This window comes from Dreissena polymorpha, chromosome 1, assembly GCF_020536995.1.
Source record: "Dreissena polymorpha isolate Duluth1 chromosome 1, UMN_Dpol_1.0, whole genome shotgun sequence".
In the NCBI taxonomy this organism is placed as follows: Eukaryota; Metazoa; Mollusca; class Bivalvia; order Myida; family Dreissenidae; genus Dreissena; species Dreissena polymorpha.
This window is the reverse complement of record NC_068355.1, coordinates 45159610-45182070: the sequence shown is the minus strand read 5'-3', so window position 1 is coordinate 45182070 and position 22461 is coordinate 45159610. Positions and strand designations below refer to the sequence as shown.

At 37.3% G+C, this 22461-nt stretch overlaps 1 protein-coding gene across 1 annotated transcript in view; it reads left to right on the top strand.

Moving 5' to 3' along the window:
• The first annotated feature begins 1760 nt into the window (after positions 1–1760).
• LOC127871123 (uncharacterized) overlaps positions 1761–22461 on the top strand; it is a 138274-nt gene continuing 117573 nt past the window's right edge. The window contains exons 1-6 of the mRNA XM_052413858.1: positions 1761–1867; positions 2101–2360; positions 9687–9826; positions 17372–17511; positions 19938–20004; positions 21821–22350. Coding sequence (XP_052269818.1) covers positions 1761–1867; positions 2101–2360; positions 9687–9826; positions 17372–17511; positions 19938–20004; positions 21821–21832 — 726 coding nt within the window. The 3' untranslated portion in view covers positions 21833–22350. The remainder of the gene's footprint in view (positions 1868–2100; positions 2361–9686; positions 9827–17371; positions 17512–19937; positions 20005–21820; positions 22351–22461) is intronic.

Here is a 22461-nt window from a genome sequence, read left to right as displayed (position 1 = left end):
GCTATCCTGCACTCCAAGGTGTGCAACTGGCAATGGGAACAGCTCATTCAACCTCGCTATGAGAAAAGGGGCTTGTTGCACATGTGTTGTCTCAGATTAGCCTGTGCAGTCCACACAAGACAATCAGGGATTATACTTTCCGCTTACACTAGATGCTTGTTTAGGAGAGACTTCCTTTTAATGAAAAAATAACAAAATCAATAACAGTGGAAAGTGTTTTCACTGATTAGCCTGTGCAGAATGCATATGCTAATCTGGGATGACACTTTACAAACATGCATTAAGCACTCTTTAACCATAGCGTGGCTCCATTGTTTTGAAATATCATGCTTTTGTGGAGTTAAAAACTTTGGTTATCTGTGGTTGTACTAAATCATGGAGCTAGACTTAGTTTACCAACATGTCTGCAGGAGTTAAGGAATATTTGCACTGAATTCGTGTGTGTTTTTTGTAGGGATGGCATCGAATACCAATATTGGTATTCGAATGTTCGCAAATTCATTCAATCGAATATTCGAATATTCGCATAAAACGGCTGGATTGATTTTACCTTGTTATGTATTAATTTCCATTGGTTTGTAAGTTATATCCATTTGCTAAATACGAGGCTGTTTATTAACACTGCTATCGAATAATTGTATCGCTGTCAACTAATACTATGACCAATACTGTGATCGGGCACAAATAGAATGAAAAACATCGTGTCATAGAATTTTATTTTTTAATGATTCTACAGATTTGTAGCAGACCGCGCATATGTAAAACTAAGTTTACACACATTACACGTTGCGATCTTCTTATCCACAGACCGTGTAAAGTATTCCATACTGCGGAAGGGGCTGGTGGCATTTTCAGATTTTAATTATGATTCCTTGATGATTGTTTAATTTATATCATCTGTTACTTTTGAGTAATTCACATATTTAAATGTCTGTTCAAACTGTGATCACAAAAACTAAATTATTATTCGCAAGTAAATTGAAGCCCTTAATTGGTTACTTATTGACAAACAACAGTTCGGCCCTTTCTTATAGTTAGTATATTGCATTGCGCGATTTGAGTAATTCACACATTTTTATGGCTGTACATACTGTGATCACAAAACTTAATTATTATTCGCCAGTCTATTGAAACCGTTAATTGGCACCCCATTGGCAAACAACAGTCGGCGCCTTTCTTAGAGCGTGTATATTGCATTGCGCAATCAACACTGATACGGGCCGCGTTATCAGTTTGACACGAAGAACGTCACGTCAAACATGTTACTCCCAAGTGATTTCGGTTGCTTTTTAGTAAGCGGTTCGCAGTTCATTAAATATTGGTGAAATTACGTTTGGAAAGAAATGCGAATATCATTATTTATTATTCGAATGCTGACCATTCAATCGAATATTCGATTATTCGAATAATTTTGCCATCCCTAGTTTTTTGTGCTCATATCATGTTCAGGGGGATTTGATGTGTTTTTTGTCCATCATCAGTTGTGACTTGTCCCAATTTTTTTACATTTTTGAGGTCTGGTGGGATCAAAACTAGGGAATGAGATCAAATTGAACTTCACCAAATAGTGATTATTTTTATTGCTTTTAATACTGTCAAGGCATTGAGGATAATTTTTGGGCTAAAAGCAGACATTTTTGCATGAATATCAATTACACTTCATGTATTGTTTGAATGTAGGTTGCTTATGAGGATTTCAAGCTTTGCATGGCGAAGATGTTCAAGCAGTATGACCGACAGAGGGTGGACAACATGCAGACATGGACGAGAGAAACCAGCGACCAAGAGTGTCCGACGCAGAGGTGAACAAACCTCTGCTGAAATCCATGGTCAAGGTCACAGAAATCAAGGAGGATGAAACAGGCTTGTCAGAGGTCAACGAAGGTGAAGGCCATTTGAAATCCTAGTCTTCTCAGAACTAAGCTCATATATAAGCTGCTTAAAAATGACATTAATTGATTTCAGTGTAAAATTTGATAATTATTTGATTTAGTGATCATATAAAAGAGCTTGTTGCAAAAATAACTAAATTACCTGGTACCTTGATATTTTTCTCATTAATTACTTAATTCTTTATAATCACTATATTTCTTTTTCAAGGCACAGGAGGCAGCGTAAGAGATGTGAAGCCAAATGCAGGGGAGACAAGCCTGCGCAGGATGGTAAGGCTTACCATTATAGTGCAAGCAAGGAGAGGAAAGTACCTTCAAGAGCCGAGTCAACACGCAGCAGTCAGAGGATGTGTAGTTCAGGTCCTCGGGCCCCTCCAGGATTCCAGAGTTCAGGTGGTCGTATCTTCACTAGAAACTGCTATGGGATGTCCTTTTCTCCATTGAAACAGATGTCCATGTTTTGTAGAGGTAAAGGTGTATACAAGAATACATCCTAAATGGTTTTCCTTGTGTCCGTCTGTCAGTCTGTGCGTCCGTCCGAAAACTTTAACATTGGCCATAACTGTTGTGATATTGAAGATAGCAACTTGATATTTGGCATGCATATGTATCTCATAAAGCTGCACATTTTGAGTGGTGAAAGGTCAAGGTCATCCTTCAAGGTCAAAAGTAAAAAAAATACAATCCAAGGGAATTAATAAGCTTTAAAAGGGCGATCATTTCTAAACCTTCTGAATGATATATTGACATTTTATTTCAAAGCGGCGCAATCTCTTGTTTTCTTTCTTAAATTGTATTCTTGTTTGTTTTTACTGAAGCTTTTTGGGTCAAATGTTCACATTTATCAATATAAAGCATTTAATGACAAACTTCAATACTTGCCAATATCTGTTTAGAGGCCCCTTTAAGATTTTAATTGTACCTCACTCTGGGAAAAATAGCTAAATTCATGTACATAAAGTGTTGTCCCAGATTAGCCAGTGCAATCTGCACAAGCTTATGAGTGACGGCAGGTTCCGCCTAAACTGGATTTTCTCTCAGAAAAAGAGAGACCTCATTTAATAAAAAATACAATAAAGCAATAAGTGTCCTCCCTGATTAGCCGTTGCTGTTTTCACAGGCTTATTTGCAATAACAATTTACCCACATTCATTGAACTCATCTTTCGCAGAAAGTGGCAAAATTAATTAATAGCATTTATGAAGACCTCCATAGATTTTAAGATTATTATGTCAACCATCCTATCTTAAAAACCCTTTGTTTATTGTAATATGCAAACACCACATTTCATTTGAAAATGTTATCTCGATAAAGACAAACACAAAATCCAACAAGCCAGGGTTTATTTGCTTAGAACGTTATATTTATACACAGCTTTAAATAACATTTATAAAGAGGACAGATGAATTTTCTCATAAAATCTCGACCTCACTTATGCTTTACCCTTATTCTTTGCCGATGTGGACCATATCCTATACAAGTTTAGTGATGTTGTGTATATGTAGACTCTTCTCAAAGGGATAGAAACTGACTTTTTATAGAATTTGATAGCACAGACAACAATCTTTAGTTCGTTGGTTGTGTGGCAAAATAGTAATAAGCCTAGAACCAAGTTCTGGCCATACATTTTAAATAGCTATTCAAAATTATTTGACAATATTACAGGGAATACTCTAGAATTTACTATCTACGAGTCCCTTGAACTCGCAGATTTTAGACAAATGAGTCCCAGGCCAAAATTAATGAGTCCACCTTGAAAAAGAATGGGTCCCAAATTTTGAAATATACCAAGTAATGAAGAAAAAGAGTCTTAATCACACTAGCTCAATAACTATATTTTGCATTAAACTTTTAAAAAATCTCAAAAACATGTTCAAACAAAAACAACAAATTTAGGTTTATCACTATCTTGTTTTCCTTCACATAGGCTATAACATTATCTGTTTCATAAATGTAACCTGTTACAACATTTCATCTTGATTCAAGTAAATTATAATATTATTGTTAACATCCGAATTGCGAACCTGATAATATTATTGTTAATGTCCGAATTGCAAGCCGTTGACTTGTTTGTTTTGGATTAAGCTTCAACACCTTATTTCAGAGGCATTTTTCTGTATTATTATGCCCCCCTTCGAAAAAGAGGGGGTATATTGCTTTGCTCATGTCGGTCGGTCTGTCAGTCTGTCGGTCGGTCGACCAGGTGGTTTCCGGATGATAACTCAAGAACGCTTGGGCCTAGGATCATAAAAACTTCATAGGAACATTGATCATGACTTGCAGATGACCCCTATTGATTTTGAGGTCACTAGGTCAAAGGTCAAGGTCACGGTGACTTAAAATAGTAAAATGGTTTTTGAATGAAAACTCAAGAATGCATACGCGGCCAACAGGGCACACTCTGAACAATATTACTGAAGCAACTGGTCTGTAATCCTAAATCTATAATTATCAGTCCAATGAAACATCATCCTTTTAGTAAAATACAGTGGATCAATAAAAATATTATCAGAATATGAGATTTTTTGTATATTTTGTATATTAAATATTGTATTAATGTTTAATTTTGTTGATTAATTTAAATATAAGCAGGACAGGGGAGGTAATACACTATTATATCTTTGTTATATACAGGGGAAACAAATGCAATAAGTTTAAATTTATTGTTACAGCATTTGCCTCCCTTGTAATATATTTAAATTTTACCAAATGTAAGGCTAACTGCATTTTTGTAATGCATACTACTACTACTTCTACTACTACTACTACTACTACTACTGCTGCTGCTGCTGCTACTGCAGCTGCTGCTGCTGCTGCTACTACTACTACTACTTCTACTACTACTACTTCTACTACTACTACTACTACTACTTCTACTACTACTACTACTACTACTATTACTACTACTACTACTACTACTACTACAACTACTACTACTACTACTACTACTACTACTACTACTACTACTACTACTACTACTACTACTACTACTTCTCTACTACTACTACTACTACTATTACTACTACTACTACTACTACTACTACTACTACTACTACTACTACTACTACTACTACTACTACTACTACTACTACTACTACTCTACTACTGCTACTGCTACTACTACTATTACTACTTCTACTGCTACTTCTACTACTACTACTACTACTACTACTACTACTACTACTACTACTACTACTACTTCTACTACTACTACTACTACTACTACTACTACTACTACTACTACTACTACTCTACTACTGCTACTGCTACTGCTACTACTACTACTACTACTACTACTACTACTACTACTACTACTACTACACTACCACCACCACCACCACCACCACCACCGTTCACAGTGACAAAAAACGTATTCACACAATGGCTGCTACTACTTATAGCCCATATAGGGGGGGGCATGCATGTTTTACAAACAGCCCTTGTTTATGACTAAGTTACAAAAAGTTAAAGCAGGTTTTTATCCGGGGACTCTAGAAAATATTAAACACACTCTATTTAAAAGGTCTATTCTAATTGGTTCGTATTATACAGCAGCTGCTCGACTAGAGCCAATCAAAAGTCTTGTTTTCTGTCTTTAAGCCTCATTCGGTTAAACTCAGCGTTCATCGCGACACTTTTGACTCATACCCAAGATGGTTCGTACTAATCGTGATTCGCGTATGCGTTAACGGATTCGTTTCATCAATGCGTCCGAATGGACCCACATATTTCAAAACTATGCGTCTATTGCGATATTTGTGCGTAATAGACCCGGGACGCGCATGTAGATTATTCCCTGGTATTATAAAAATGCTGTCATGACTGAATGTCTTTGGCACTTTAATAAGCCTGAATCTTCCTGTATTTAAATAAACTGATTAACTGCTCAATTGTTTTTGCCCTGCCTGTTTGTTTGTTGGTTTGTTTGTTGGTTTGTTTGTGTCAAACTTTAGCATTTGCCATATTTTTGCAATATTGAAGATAGCAACTTGATATTTGGCACGCATGTGTATCTCATGGAGCAGCACATTTTGAGTGGTGAAAGGTGAAAGTCAAGGTCATCCTTCAAAGGCAAAGGTCAAATATATGGGGGGATATAGTGTTTCACAAACACATCTTGTGTTCAATCTTGTTTAAAAAGCTAGTTGTACTGACAAACTATCAAATTTTGATATTCATTTGCCTGAATATAAATCTATCCGTCCTTGGTAAACAGGATGCCACTTATTTCTATCTGTCCAATATTATTCCAGCCCACTGACTAAGTCATGTTGTGTGTTTTTTGGGTATCCATCTGTTATCTGTATGACCAGCAGAGCTCCAGATAAGGATTTAGTCTAAACAGGCTTTCCAGCGTTCCTAGTATTTCCTAGTTTTCCTAGTTTTTTAAATGTTCTCCTAGTTTTTCCTAGTTTTGTGTAAAACCTCCTAGTATTTCCTAGTTTTTCATTAATTTGGAATTTTTTGGGATAAGGTAAAACTGTCTTTTAATGTGTTTTAGAGATTTTGTTTCAAAATAGGACCTTCAGGTTGTTGAGCTTACAATATTTTGTAGTCTGTGGGGTCTGGTGTCACTGGTCACATAGTCTAGCCTTCATATGTGATACCTGAAAGTTGGACTGAGCTCTGTGATGACTACAAATAAAAACTTATGGCTATATATTCTGAAACGTTCCTCCACTTAACCCAACCTCAGTTAAATCAATGTTTTAAATAGTTTCATGTAGATAATGCATGTACACTGTAATACTAAATTGATATTTACTGACCAAGCCGATCTGTCATTATTGCTCATTATTATAACCTGTCGCCGTTTAGGAATATTAACAATTCAGACCAAAATCATTCTTTATGCTCTGATTCTACGTACACACAGCAATGGTTGCTGTTTGAAAATATATATGTATAAACTTTCTCCATGTCGGCATAAAGCGCATAATTGTTCTAGCTGCATTTAATGAAATGTTTTGCCACTCTGTTCTTTTTTCTTGAATATTTGGTGTTCTTTAAACATATTGTGATAAAACTATTACAGATAGATATATGTTAAAATCTCTTTAATGAATATGAGAATAGTACATGTTCATGCAGAAAAATGATTTTAATTTAATAAATCAAAGTGGAAGCTGCGTTAAATCATACTTACCCAACATAATTTCAACAGTGTTTAATCAATTTTATAAAGCCAGCACATAACCGTACAGGCTTATTAGGGACAACACTGTCTGCTTTAATGATATTTCTTGTGTAAAGAAAGTCTCTTCATAGCAATAATAGTTTAGGCTGAAAGTGTCATCCCTGATAAGTCTGTGTGGATTGCAGAGGCAAATTTGGGACAACACTTTACACACATGAATTAAACCCCATTTTCACAGAGCGCTGCTCATTTATATTTGTTAGCTTAATTTTTAGCTCGGCAATTTTGGAGAAAACCCGAGGTATTGTCATAGCCAGCTCGTCATGTTGTCTGCCGTCCGCCGTCCGCGTCGTGCTAAAACCTTAACAAGGTTAAGGTTTTGAACATTGGCTCTAAAATCAAATTGCTTCCACCTACAACTTTGAAACTAAATATGTAGACGCACCTTGATGAGTTCTACACGCCACACCCATTCTGTTAAACATTGGCTTAATGCATGTGTGTAAAGTGTCATCCTAGATTAGACTGTCTAGTCTGCAGACGCTAATCTGTGACAACACTTTGCACAAAAATCAATCATTAAGACCTTTTTTCCCTGAGCACATTTATAAAAAAAATCAAGTAAAAACTATGGAAGGATTTGTAGGTCCGGTTCAGATATGTCTGCTTGTATCTTATAATATTATCTTTCTTATTGTGGGGCTGCAAACATTGTATGATTTCAGATGAACACACTTTTGCAATCTTAGCTAAAAAATGTGTATGTATATTATTTGAGTGTAATTCTTAATAATTGGCATTAAGGATTTTTAGCTCGACTATTATATATGAAATATATAAAGTGGAGCTATCCTACTCACCCCGGGGTTGGCGGTCCATTCCATGCCGTGCCTTTAGCGTGCAAATGTATAATTTTTCGTACTACCCCAATTATTTTCATTGTCCCTTGACATATTGCTTCATACTTTGCATACTTGTTTACCAACATGACCCCAACCTATAAACAACAGCAGACAACTCTATCAAGCATTTTGTCATAATTATGGCCCCTTTTCCACTTAGAATATGCAGCAAATGTTAAAGTTTTCGTACTACCCCATTTATTTGCATTGCCCCTTGACATATTGCTTTCATATTTTGCATACTTGTTTACCAAAATCACCCCAACCTATAAACAAGAGTAGACAACTCTATCAAGCATTTTGTCTTAATTATTGCCCCTTTTATACTTAGAATATGCATATTATTGATAAATCTATGTTAAAGTTTGCGTACTACCCCAAATATTTCCTATATCCTTTGACATATTGCTTTTATATGTTGCATTCTTGTTAACCAACATGACCCCAACCTATAAACAAGAGCAGACCACTGTATCAAGCAATTGACATAATTATGGCCCCTTTTAAACTTAGATAATTGAACATTTTGCTTAAATTGCCATGACTTCTTTATTTATGATCACATTTTATTATTACTTTGACAAAACAACACTTACCTGAATACCACAATGGATTCCAGCCAAACAATACCCCACGCCCCTACCCAGAATCCCCTTCCATCCCCCCAACCTCCCCCCCCCATATTTTTTTTTTATCATCTAATAAATTACCCCACCCCACATTATACCCCCCTCTCACCCCCCTCTCACCCCACCAATTTTTTTTTTAAACATCATCTAATAAATTACCCCACCCCACATTATACCCCCCTCTCACCCGCCCCTACCCTCCCCCCCCCCCTCCTCCCAAAAAATTTTTTTTTTCCTTTTTTTATTTTGGAAAGATTGTCAAATAAATGACCACACCCCACATTATACCCCCTCTCAACCCTCCCCCCCCCCAATTTTTTAATTTTTTTTCCTTGTTTTATTTTTGAAAGATCGTCTAATAAATTATTGAATATGAACATGATGGCTTACGTTATAATGTCAAGCACTCGAATAGTCGAGCGCACTGTCCTCTGACAGCTCTTGTTTATGTTCCCCACCACTATAGTGGGGGACATATTGTTTTTACCCTGTCTGTTGGTTGGTTGGTTGGTTTGTGTGTTTGTTTGCTCTAACTTTACCATTTTGCCATAACTTTTGCAATATTAAAGATGGCAACTTCATATTTGGAATGCATGTGTATCTCATGGAGCTGCACATTTTGAGTGGTGAAAGGTCAAGGTCATCCTTCAAGGTCAAAGGTCAAATATATAGCTTCAAAGAGGCGCAGAATGGGACATAGTGTTTCTAACAAAAAAAAATCTTGTTTATCGCTATTTTGAAGAGAACATTTTGCATAATGGCTAGTTCTGTTGCATTTTGTCTGATTATGATTAACATAAAATATACAACTTTTGAAGAACCATAGTACATGTAATTCCAAAGGTTATAATTCTATCTATGGTCTATAGTGGAATTTTTGCAATGGTTGTTTAGATAAGTTAAACCTAATTATTTTAGCTCTATTACATTGAAAGCCTCAGGCCTTTTGAAGGCTCTCAAGTCTGTTTCCTGGGCCTAGAACCAGTACTTGATGTTTTGGTGGAGATCTAAAGAACGCTCCCTCAGTGGGGATGGAACCCGTGACCTTCAGGTTGCTAGGCAGACATCATATCAATTACATCATGGGGACGCTTCTTTAAGTCTATTTTTTTCTTGTTGCCTACAGACAAGCACTACTGGACTCACGGCTACACCCTAGCCACAGACCTGATAGATGACAGTGTGCCCCTGTTTCTGAGGGACCTGGCCAGGGACATCTTTGTGTGTGGCAAGTCCATCAACCTGCTCAAGGCCTTCAACAGACAGGTGGGTGCCAGCTGTAGAATACAGCAGGGCTTTTTTAGCTCACCTGTCAGGAAGTGACATGGTGAGCTTATGTGACTGTGTGATGTCCGGCGTCCGTATGTGCCTGCATGCCTGCATGTGTGTGTCTGTCAACAATTTGTTTGTGTAGACAGTAGAGGTCACAGTTTTCATCCAATCTTTCTTAAATTTGGTCAGAATGTTTATATTGATGAAATCTGGGTTGGGATTGTATTTGGGTCATCTGGGGTCAAAAACTAGGTCACTAGGTCAAATAATAGAAAAACCTTGTGTAGACAATAGAGGTCACAGTTTTCATCCAATCTTTATGAAATTTGGTCAGAATGTTTATCTTGATAAAATCAGGGTTGGGATTGTATTTGGGTCATCTAGGGTAAAAAACTAGGTCATTAGGTCAAATAATAGAAAAACCTTGTGTAGACAATAGAGGTAGAGGTCATAGTTTTCATCCAATCTTAATGAAATATGGTCAGAATGTTTATCCTTATAATAACTGATTTTGAATCGTTACAGAGCTCCCGCTGCCGTGCGCCAGATTCGCCAATGGCGAAAATTTAGCAAATTCAGCGAATAAAATAATAACGATTTTTTTACTGACAAATGCTGTCCCAGATAATAAACTCTTTCAGCTGTTGACTGTGCTTCAATACATCGCCATGTTATTGACCCGAAAAATTGATACACAGTCGGCATTAACACCGGTCAGAACAGGTCATCGAGACAAAGGAAAATGACTGGTGTGAAAACAAAACAATGGTGTAATTGTACATCTTATCGGCTTATATTAACAATTACATCTGCAGACAATACCAAACTTCGTCAGACCGACGGACATATCTGACAGATTATGACAAGGTCCGATCGATTTTGCAATTCCGTCGGACCAAAATGTCCGACTTCAAAAATATAATAAATATCTTAAATATCATCGTCTGATGCTCCGTGGGATTCCAATATTTGCCATCAAAACATGTATTTGTGTCCTCCAATAAGAATAGCTCGCACATGTTTGGTCATACGTGTTATTTTCCGAAATAACTCGGATCACACGATACTATATTCGTAAAATATTCTGAACGTAGAGACGGAATTTGCCGAGTGTGTTCCGATGTATCTGAAATACAAACTGTTGCAACTCGGTATATTCCCTGACAGCGTCTGGAAATTTCCAAACTGATATTTATAAAGTACTAGTTCCACGCTCATATGTGCATGTCAATTCGCAAAATGCGAGAGCAGGGACCATGCAGCAAGGTGCTCGCATATGTTAGAGGTCAATTGTCTTCAATGTAAACAGCATTGAGAAGCGAAAATAACGTTGACGTATAATTGTTTTCAGATGATGTCATTTCCAAAATATTGTTGTCTTCTTTCCAAAAGATTATTTCACAACTAATTTTATTGTCTTTATATTTTGTATTGTGAGATTTGCCTGATATGCTGAGGTTTCTTACTAAAGTATTACCTGGTACCTGGTACTATTATATTGAGAATATTGGCAAACAAATTTTGACAAGACTCCAGTGATTGATCATATTTTTATTGAAGGTACCTTAGATGAGCAGGAGACTGCTGAACCTGATAATGTCGTAGACTTTGACGCAGAAACTCAACAAATCAATTATCAATACTGTAAAGTTGACAAGAGTGATTACTGTTCAGATTTTCAGAAGAAAGGAGACAATGAGAAGAAGATAATCAATTATTTGAATTCCAATCTCTATTCCGATATCTGATAATATCTAATAATATATAGTAACATACTTTTATGATATTACTAGATAGTACATACTTTATATATGTCATTATGATATAAATAAATACTATGTGTAACCGTCATTTCATTTTGTGTTTTCTCCCTTTTTGTATGGTCTGACAAACACTCATCCGGTCTGACAGAATTTGTCAATCCGTCAGACCGAATGTCTGACACCAATCTGGAAGTTGGTATTGTCTGCATCTGATTAAACATTAAAGATTGCTGCCAATTTCAATCAATTTTATCAACTTAGTCACACAATGAACGTAAGTAAAGAAATTTATAATTGATTTTAATTTCGAGAAGTTCGTAATGTTTGTAATGATTAAAGGCTAAATGTGTTACAATTGTGAATGACGATAGATGAACGGGTATAAAACCCTTGACATTTTCGGCGAAAGTGTCGGATATTGCGACTGCCATTATGGCGACCATAAGCGTCCTTTACATTCTGACGAATCTAATGATACGGTCTAAAAAAAAATCAAATCTAATAAAAGATCATTCAAAGATGTTTGGCTTTCGGAATTCAAGTGGTTAGACTATAATGCAAAATCAAAAGAAGATGTATTGCAAAATATGCATACAGTTTCAAAAATCAAATTCATTCACTTTGGGTGTAGTATGTTGAAAAAAGACAACATTTCAAAACACGAAAAATTGAAAGGTAATAAAAAAGAATGACAATCAATATTAAAATGAATATACATGAACAATTTTTATATTATTAATAATATATTAACAATGACAATTTTTTTTGTTATGTTCATAATGAATATATATTGACACTTTTCAAAATGAGCTTTTTGTTTTGAAATTTAGGAGGCCTCACAAGCTTGAAGTCTGAAAACATCAATGACAGGCAGCAGCAATATCCAAAAGTGAAGCGACTGTTGTGTCGGCTATGACTAATGTGTACTTTGCTGCACAACATACTCTCGCATCATCGCTGGTTCCAGACCTGAACAGATTGTGTGTCTTGCAGGTAAAAAAATAAATAAAACATCTTTTAAACAAATTTGATTTGTTTTAAATTGATTGATAAAATTTGATTTTGTTTAAGTTCTGAGGAGTGATCTTCTCCAGAAGATACAGACATCATGCAAGTACAATATCGTGATTGATGAGAGTACAGACATTTCAGTGAAGCAAATTTTAGTGACCTATGTTAGACTTTTGGAAACTAATGAGTTTGGAATGGCTGAACTTCAAAGAGCAAATGCAGAGAGCATATATGAGAATGTAGTTAATTTGCTTGGTAGAAATGGAATTGACATTCAACATCTCTCAGAAATTCTATTAAAATTGAAAACTTGGAGAACTTGTTGATTTTGTCCATAGACAGCCCACCAATGGAAAAGTTTGATTTCAAACGTGCTTTCAAGATTTTGGGTGGATTGAAGTTGAGGCGGATTATGGCCTTCTGCTAAAATGTATGTTCAGGATATTATGTGCTCATGTAATGTAAATTTATCCTGTGCTTATTTTATGAACATGTGCTTGAGTTATGTGTGTATATCTATTAATGTTTTGTTGTACTGTTGTTGTTTTTTGTTATGCACACATGATGTGGATTATGGCCTTCTGCTAAAATATATGTTCAGAATATCATGTGCTCATGTAATATAATATGACTTAATATCATATGCTTATTTTATGAACATGTGCTTGAGTTATGATGTATGTACTTCTATAAATGGTTTCTTGTAAACTGTTTATTTTTGTTATGCACACATGATGATTATAGTAATAAACATATTAAAGCTTTGTTTTGTAGTTTCTTCTTTTACACCCCTTAGTCTAGACTTACAACAGGTGGTTCATAATGTTTTGCTAAAACTTTGGCTACAGTTTCTAAAATTTGGCTACAAAAATTACATTTGGCTAAAATGTTGGCTATAGAAATTTTTGGGCCAGGGAAGCCCTGATCATATATGGGTCATCTGGGGTCAAAAATTAGGTCACCGGGCCAATGCTAGTAAAACCTTGTGTAGATGAAAGAGGTCACAGTTTTCATCATGTCTTAATGAAATTTTTTCAGAATGTATTAATTAATGAAATCTGGCTTGGGATTGAATATGGGCTGATAGAATTTTAGTTGATGTGGCAAGGTTAGTCAGGTGAGCGTTTCAGGGTTATCATGGCCCTCTTTTTTCTTCTTAGAGAATGGCCATTTTCCACAATTTTTAGCTCGGCTATTTTTGAAGAAAACCCGAGGTATTGGCCTCCTCGCTATCCGCCGTCATGCTAAAACCTTTGCATTGGCTCTAAAATTTAAGTGCTTCCACCTACAACTTTGAAACTTCATATGTACATGCAACTTGATGAGTTCTACACGCCACACCCATTTTTGGGTCACTAGGTCAAAGGTCAAGGTCACTGACCTCAAATATAAAACTTTAACTTAGCCTCTAACAGTGCTTCCACCTACAACTTTGAAACTTCATATGTACCTGCACCTTGATGACTTCTACATGCCACACCCATTTTTGGGTCACTAGGTCAAAGGTCACTGTGACCTCTAATATAAAACTTTTACTTTGCCTCTAACATCACAGTGCTTCTACCTACAACTTTGAAACTTCATATGTACATGCACCTTGATGAGTTCTACATGCCACACCCATTTTTGGGTCACTAGGTCAAAGGTCAAGGTCACCGTGACCTCTAATATAAAACTTTAACTTTGCCTCAACATCATAGTGCGTCAACCTACAACTTTGAAACTTCATAATTATGTACATGCACCTTGATGACTTCTACACGCCACACCCATTTTGGGTCACTAGGTCAAAGGGCAAGGTCACTGTGACCTATAAAAAAAAAAAAAAAAAAATCTGACAAGCTTTCGCAGCCGAGCGTGGCACCTCTATGTCTCTATGTGGTGCTCTTGTTATCTCTACTGGCCGAAGGCCTGAAGAGCTTATGTCATGGCGTGGTTTCCATCGTCCATCTGTGCGTTTGTGCGTTAGACCTTTTCTTGTTAACGTGATAAAGTCGACAGTTTTCATCCAATTCTTTTCAAACTTTTTCAGTGTCTTTATATTAATGAGGACTTGAACCCTATTGAAAATGTGTTACATCAGAGTAAAAAGTCCAGAATTATCTCCCCTTGAATTTGAGAAAATTGTGAAATAAGGCTTGTTTACGCAATAAAGTCCACAGTTTTCAGCCAATTATTTCCCAACTTGCACAGTGTCTTTATCTGAATGATGAGTCAAACCCTATAAAAAATGAGCAATATCCGAGGTATAGGTCCAGAATTATCTCCCTTTGAATTTGAGAAAAAAAATGAAAATTCAGTTTTTTTATGTGATTAAGTCCATAATTTTCATCCAATTCTTGGCAAACTTGCACAGTGTCTTTGTATCAATGAGGACTCAAACCCTTTTTTAAAAAGAGCAATATTGAAGCAATAAGTCCAGAATGACTTCCCCTTGAATATGAGAAAATTTTGAAATCCCGCTTGTTTACGCAATTAATTCCAGAGTTTTGATCCAATTATTTCCAAATTTGCACAGTATCTTTATATCAATGAGGACTTGAACCCTATGAGCAGTATCGGAAAAATAAGTACACAATAATCTCCCCTTGAAATTGATAAAATTCTCCTTGTTTGCGCGATTAAGTACACAGTTTCCATCTTATTCTTTCCAAACTTGCAGAGTGTTTATAGCAATAGAGCGATTCAGGCCCTCCTCGGCCTCTTTTTAAAAGTTTGTGACTAAAATTTTCATAATTTTAAGATGTTTTTGACTCAGATTTTAACTATTTTAAATATTATGTTACTTATTTTTTCGCAATGTGAACAGTTCTTAAAGATTTTTTTTTTGAACAGTTTGCAACTCATTTTTTTACATTTTTATGGCCCCTTGTGAAGAAAAGGGGGCATATAGTGATCGGACTGTCCGTCTGTCTGTCCGTCTTTCCGTCACACTTTGCGTTTAGGTTTAGAAAAATGTTCACAACTTTTATGTTCCTTGAGATATAACCTTCATATTTGGTATGCATGTGTATATGGACAAGGCCTTTCCATACACACAATATTTTTTACCCCTGTGACCTTGACCTTCAACTTAGGGTCTGCGTTTAGATTTCGAAATCTGCGTTTAGGTTTCGAAAAATGCTCATAACTTCTATGTCCCTTGAGATATAACCTTCATATTTGGTATGCATGTGTATATGGACAAGGCCTTTCCATACGCACACATTTTTTTACCCCTGTGACACAAAACTTGATAGGTACATTGATCATGACTGGCAGATGACCCCGATTTATTTTCAGGTCACTTGATCAAAGGTCAAGGTCACAGTGACTCGAAACAGTAAAATGGTTTCCTGATGATAAATCAAGAATAATTAGGCCTAGGATCATGAAACTTCATAGGTACATTCATCATGACTATCAGATGACCCCTTTTGATTTTCAAGTCACTAGATCAAAGGTCAAGGTCACAGTGACAAAAACGTATTAACTCAATGGCTGCCACTACAACTGACAGCCCATATGGGGGGCATGCATGTTTTTCAAACAGCCCTTGTTTAAAAAGAGCAATATCGAAGCAATAAGTCCAGAATGACTTCCCGTTGAATATGAGAAAATTTTGAAATCCCGCTTGTTTATGCAAATTATTCCACAGTTTTCATCCAATTATTTCCAAGTTTGCACAGTATCTTTATATCAATGAGGACTTGAACCCTATTGCATATGAGCAGGATCCGAGAAATAAGTTCACAATAATCTCCCCTTAAATTTGAGAAAATTCTCCTTGTTTGCACGATTAAGTACACAGTTTCCATCTTATTCTTTCCAAACTTGCACAGTGTTTATACCAGTAGAGCTATTCAGGCCCTCATGGGCGTCTTGTTATCTAATAATGTGACTCAAAAATGTCTCAATATGCCTAAAGTTTGAATTGTAGTTGAGCATGAATAATGAGGTTGAAACTAAACATTAAATTTAATAATTAAAAATGAGTTGCTTATAGTAAAAACTATTTTTACTAAGAGAACACTCTTGTCAAAGGTATTGATAATACAAGATTTTGGTAGGCTAGAATTTTGAAGGGAGTTATCAATCTGCTGTTTCTAAGAAAGGTCTAGTTAATATGCTTTATAAAATTGACTGGATTGGGGTGTATTGCACCAAGAGTTATCAGTTTGATTATAGTGCTTAATATTTAACCAGGTTTTCCGAAGGAAAAAACTGGTTATTAGATTGGCGAATGCGGGCGGGCGGGCTGGCTGGCTGGCTGGCGGGCTGGCTGGCGGGCTGGCGGGCGGAACAAGCTTGTCCGGGCTATAACTATGTCGTTCATTGTCAGATTTTAAAATCATTTGACACATTTGTTCACCATCATTGGACGGTGTGTCGCGCGAAATAATTACGTCGATATCTCCAAGGTCAAGGTCACGCTTTGAGTTCAAAGGTCAAAAATAGCCATAAATGAGCTTGTCCTGGCCATAACTATGTCATTCATTGTGAGATTTTAAAATCATTTGGCACATTTGTTCACCATCATGGGACGGTGTGTCGCACGAAAGAATCACGTCAATATCTCCAATGTCAAGGTCGCCACGACTTAAAATAGATTTAAAAAAAAAAAAAAAAACTTACAAAGGGGGTTAATTTTGTTTGTTCATTTCAAAAGTTCACTTTGAGTTTTCTCCCTTTATCAGATTTTTTTTCACAATGAAAACCTGGTTTTGTGACAATTTTGTCCCTTGTTTAATGTTAGTAAGTTGTTAGTGACTTTTCATTGTTTCAGCATTTCTTCTGTGATCTTGAAGACCAGTATATTCCTCACATGCTGCTCACATTCTCTGAAATGGAGCTGCGCGTTACGAGAGAGTGTGTGGAATATGCCAGTTGTATGACCCAGAATGCTGCCCAGGCATCTCTTTCAAGGTAAGAGAGGATACAGTAAGCCTCACTGTGGGAAAATAAGACTATGCACTTGCGTCAAGTATTGTCCCACATAAGCCTGTGCAATTTGTACAGGCTTATCTTCTTATTTGTATGCCCTCGAATTGAATGATCAGGGTTATATTGTTTTTGGCCTGTCTGTCAGTCATAAATTCATTCATTCATTCGTTGTATGTGTGTGCCCCAAAACTTTAACCTTGGTCATAACTTTTGCAATATTGAAGATATTTGGCTTGCATGTGTATCTCATGGAGCTGCACATCTTGAGTGAAGGTCAAGGTTATCCCTCAAGGTCAAAGGTCAAATATATGGCTTCAAAGTGGCGCAAAAGGGGGCATTGTGTTTTTGACAAAAACATCTCTTGTTTTTAGCTCGGCTGTTTTCGAGAAAACTCAAGGTATTGTCATAGCCAGCTCGTTTTGTCGTGTCGTGTCTGTGTTGTGCTAAAACCTTAACATTTTTGTAAGGTTTTGAACATTGGCTCTAAACTCAAAGTGCTTCCACCTACAACTTTGAAACTTCATATGTAGCTGCATCTTGATGAGTTCTACACGCCACACCCATTTTTGGGTCACTAGGTCAAAGGTCAAGGTCACTGTGACCTCTAAAAAAGAAAAGAAAAAAAAACAAGTTTTCATTTCTTCAAAAATGTACCTGCATCCAAGCGTGGCACCTGTTATGTGGTGCTCTGTTTTTTAAGTTTTTTGCCCCCCTTCGAAGAAGAGGGGTTATATTGATTTGCTCATGTCCGGCCGTAGGTAGGTCGGTCCGTCCGTCCGTCCACCAGATGGTTTTGGGATGATAACTCAAGAACCCTTCGGCCTAGGATCATGAAACTTCATAAGTACATTGATCATGACTGGCAGATGACCCTTATTGATTTTCAGGTCACTAGGTCAAAGGTCAGGGTCACAGTGACTCAAAATAGTAATATGGTTTCTGGACAATAACTCAAGAATGCTTAGGCCTAGGATCATGAAACTTCATAGGTACACTGATAGTGACTGGCAGATGACCCCTATTTTCAGGTCATTAGGTCAAAGTTTAAGGTCACAGTGACTCGAAATAGTAAAATGGTTTCCTGATGATAACTCAAGAATGCTTACGCCTAGGATCATGAAACTTCATAGGTACATTGATCATGACTGGCAAATGACCCCTATTTATTTTCAGGTCAAAGGTCAAGGTCACAGTGACTCAAAACAGTAAAATGGTTTCCGGATGATAACTCAAGAATGCTTACGCCTAGGACAGGGTTCGCACAGGGCTTGATAAGTGCTTGAAAACGAGTCCTAGGCTTGAAAAGCCCTTGAACAAAGGTTGGCCTTGAAAAAGTGCTTGATAAGTGCTTATTTCATGTAAAAAATCCTTGAAAATGTTCATTTCTGCTCAAAATTACCTTTATCATTGCTTTAATTATAAAACTTAAATCGTTCTTAAGGGAAATATTATGAAAATTTATCATAAATTCCTTCCCGCAAAATGTTGAGTACGAAATATAAGTTTTGTACACTATTGAGTACGAAACGTTTTGTGTTCTTGTCACAGATTTTGTGTACGTAACGTCAGAGGTTCTTCATTGTGATCAATTTTCGTGTGTGAAAACGCAGCGATGGGGAATTGTCGTTTTAAACCACGGTGGTTACATTCCTGGGTACCCATTCCTGGGTACATGTAACTTCATAGGTATATTGATCATGACTGGAAAATAACCCCTTTTGATTTTCAGGTTACTAGGTCAAAGGTCAATGTCTCGAAATAGTAAAATGGTTTCTGGATAATAACTCAAGAATGCTTACGCCTAGTATCACAAAATTTCATAGGTACATTGATCATGACCCGCAAATGACCCCTATTTATTTTCAGGACAAAGGTCAAGGTCACAGTGACTCCAAACAGTAAAATGGTTTCCTGGTGATAACTCAAGAATAATTAGGCCTAGGATCATGAAACTTCATAGGTACATTGATCATGACTGGCAAATGACCCCTATTGATTTTCAGGTCACTACATCGATGGTCAAGATCACAGTGACAAAAAACGTATTCACACAATTGCTGCCACTACAACAGACAGCCCATATGGGGGGGCATGCATGTTTTACAAACAGCCCTTGTTTAATTTGCATTCGTGCTACATTCACTTGCTACAACTATGTTCAACAAACATAACTTTATTTGACTGATATTCCCTAGTGTGATATGCATGTCCTTGCTGGTTCAGGGCTCCAGTGTGATATGCATGTCCTTGCTGTTTAAGGGCTCCAGTGTGATATGCATGTCCTGACCTTGCTGTTTCAGGGCTCCAGTGTGATATGCATGTCTTTGCTGTTTCATGGCTCCAGTGTGATATGCATGTTTTTGCTGTTTCATGGCTCCAGTGTGATATGCATGTTTTTGCTGTTTCAGCGCTCCAGTGCTGTTTCAGGGCTCAGCAGAGAGTCTAATCCTGTATCTAATGAAGGACCACAGCCAGGTTAGCAACACATGTGGAGAACATGCCTGTCCATGTTCAGCGCCTTCCTGCCCACCACAAACCACTTCCCTTATCCTCACTTCCGTCTTCACTCGCCTTATTATTACTTACGCCTTCTCTCCCCTCCTTGTCGGGCCAGATGGTTGGTTCTACCGTCAGTCTGTCTAGTCTTACTCTCATCCTTGCTTCGGCCTTCACTCCCCTCCCAAGCGGGCCAGATGGTTTGTTCTACCATAGGTCTGTCTTGTCTTACACTCTTCTCCCTGTTTCAGCCTTCTTTCTCCTTTAAAGCGGGCCAGATGGTGGGTTCTACCATAGGTCCCTCTTGTCTTACACTCTTCTCCCTGCTTCCGCCTTCTCTCCCCTCCCAAGCGGGCCAGATGGTTGGTTCTACCATAGGTATGTCTTGTCTTACACTCTTCTCCCTGCTTCCGCCTTCTCTCCCCTCCCAAGCGGGCCAGATGGTTGGTTCTACCATAGGTATGTCTTGTCTTACACTCTTCTCCCTGATTCCGCCTTCTCTCCCCCCCAAGCGGGCCAGATGGTTGGTTCTACCATAGGTCCGTCTTGTCTTACACTCTTCTCCCTGTTTCTGCCTTCTATCCCCTCCCAAGCGGGCCAAATGGTTGGTTCTACCATAGTTCCGTCTTGTCTTACACTCTTCTCCCTGTTTCTGCCTTCTCTCTCCTCTCAAGCGGGGGAATGGGGGAATGCGCTTTGAAAAGCCACAAGAAAGGGGAAACCCACAAAAAAAACATGAAATTGAGAAGCAAACAGGGTTCCTGGGATGTTTTTTTGTGAAACAGGAAGGTACTATTGTTAAAACTGTTAAATCTAAAACAGACATAAACAACAACAGCCCATCTGTGTTGAGCCAGGAAGACACAGCCACATAGAGTGTTCAGATAGAAGATATTCAAATCCAGGACCTTTGCAACCATCAGCAGCAGTATCAAACTCGCAGACATCCATATATAAATTTGTAACAAAAAATGATATGTTGAAAGCGGAAGTATTGTGGGTATTGCATACTGTTTGCACACATCAATCCTTCAATTCCAAAAAAACATTACTAAGTTATTTCAGGTTATATTCCATGACAGTACCATAGCAAAGAAAGCATATGTGGCCATTTTGGGGCTAGCTGAACATTTCAAAACTTTACTTGATAGTTCTATAAGTGGACCATACTTGGTGTGTTTTGATGAAAGCTTAAAAAGAAAGAAAAATCCAAGCAAATGGAAAATGCATTTTTTAAAGGAAACTAACATACAGTTCTCGGCCTTGAAAATGAAAATTTGGCCTTGAAAAGTGCTTGAATTTAGGTTTGAGATTTCTGTTTGAACCATACTGGATCATGAAACTTCATAGGTACATTGATCAAGACTGGCAGATGACCCCTATTGATTTTCAGGTCACTAGGTCAAAGGTCAAGGTCACAGTGATTCATAAATTGTGTTTGTCCAAAACTTTGTTAAAGTTTTGCAATATCTAAAATGGTTTCCGAATGATAACTCAAGAATGCTTACGCCTAGGATCATGAAATTTTATAAGTACATTGATTATGACTGGCAGATGACCCCTATTGATTTTCAGGTCACTATGTCAAAGGTAAAGGTCACAGTGACTCGAAACAATAAAATTGTTTCCTGGTGATAAATCAAGAATAATAAGGCCTAGGATAATGAAACTTCATAGATACATTGATTTTCTATTTAAAAAAAAACGCTATGTTATATTGCATTATTGTTTTGTATGAAAATGTTCCTCATCAGATCAAAACTTTTACTAGAACAGAATATCTCTTCCCTTTCAGCCACACAATTAAGCCGGTGATAGACTTTGTGAATGCGAGTGAGAACAACATCTACGTGGTGAATGTGACTCACATGATCTCCCAGCTGGCTGATAACCTCATCACTTCTTGTGGCGGCCTCCTGCCTCTATTGGCAGCAGCCACGTCCTCCAGTGTAAGCAATAGAATTGAGCATTGATGCATGTGGCTTAAGTGTCATCCAAGATTAACCTGTGTGGACAGAGAAGTGTCCTCAAAGATTAGCCTCTGCCTTAACTGGATTGTTATAAAGAAGAGGGAAAAAGTCGTCCCTTAGCCTGTGTAAACTTCTTAGGCTAATCTGGAACAACACTTTCATATATTACGGATTTAATATCAAAACAGTAACGGCTTTGAGCCGAAATAACATGTCGCCCGCAAAAGGAATAGGGTACAGATGCAAGCCAACAGACCCTCCACGCATGACATCACCTTATTAGAATATTCTGGCGAAATCTGCCGATAATTTACGATTCCTTTGTCTATGAAATAGTAGTCACATGACAAACCAGGTTGTATTGCCAGTTGTGACGTCACAACCTCGTTCTCAACTTGTACAATATTTAGGGAATTAGTGAATGTAGGTTATTTAGGTCGTATAGATATGTTTACTCAGGGATTGT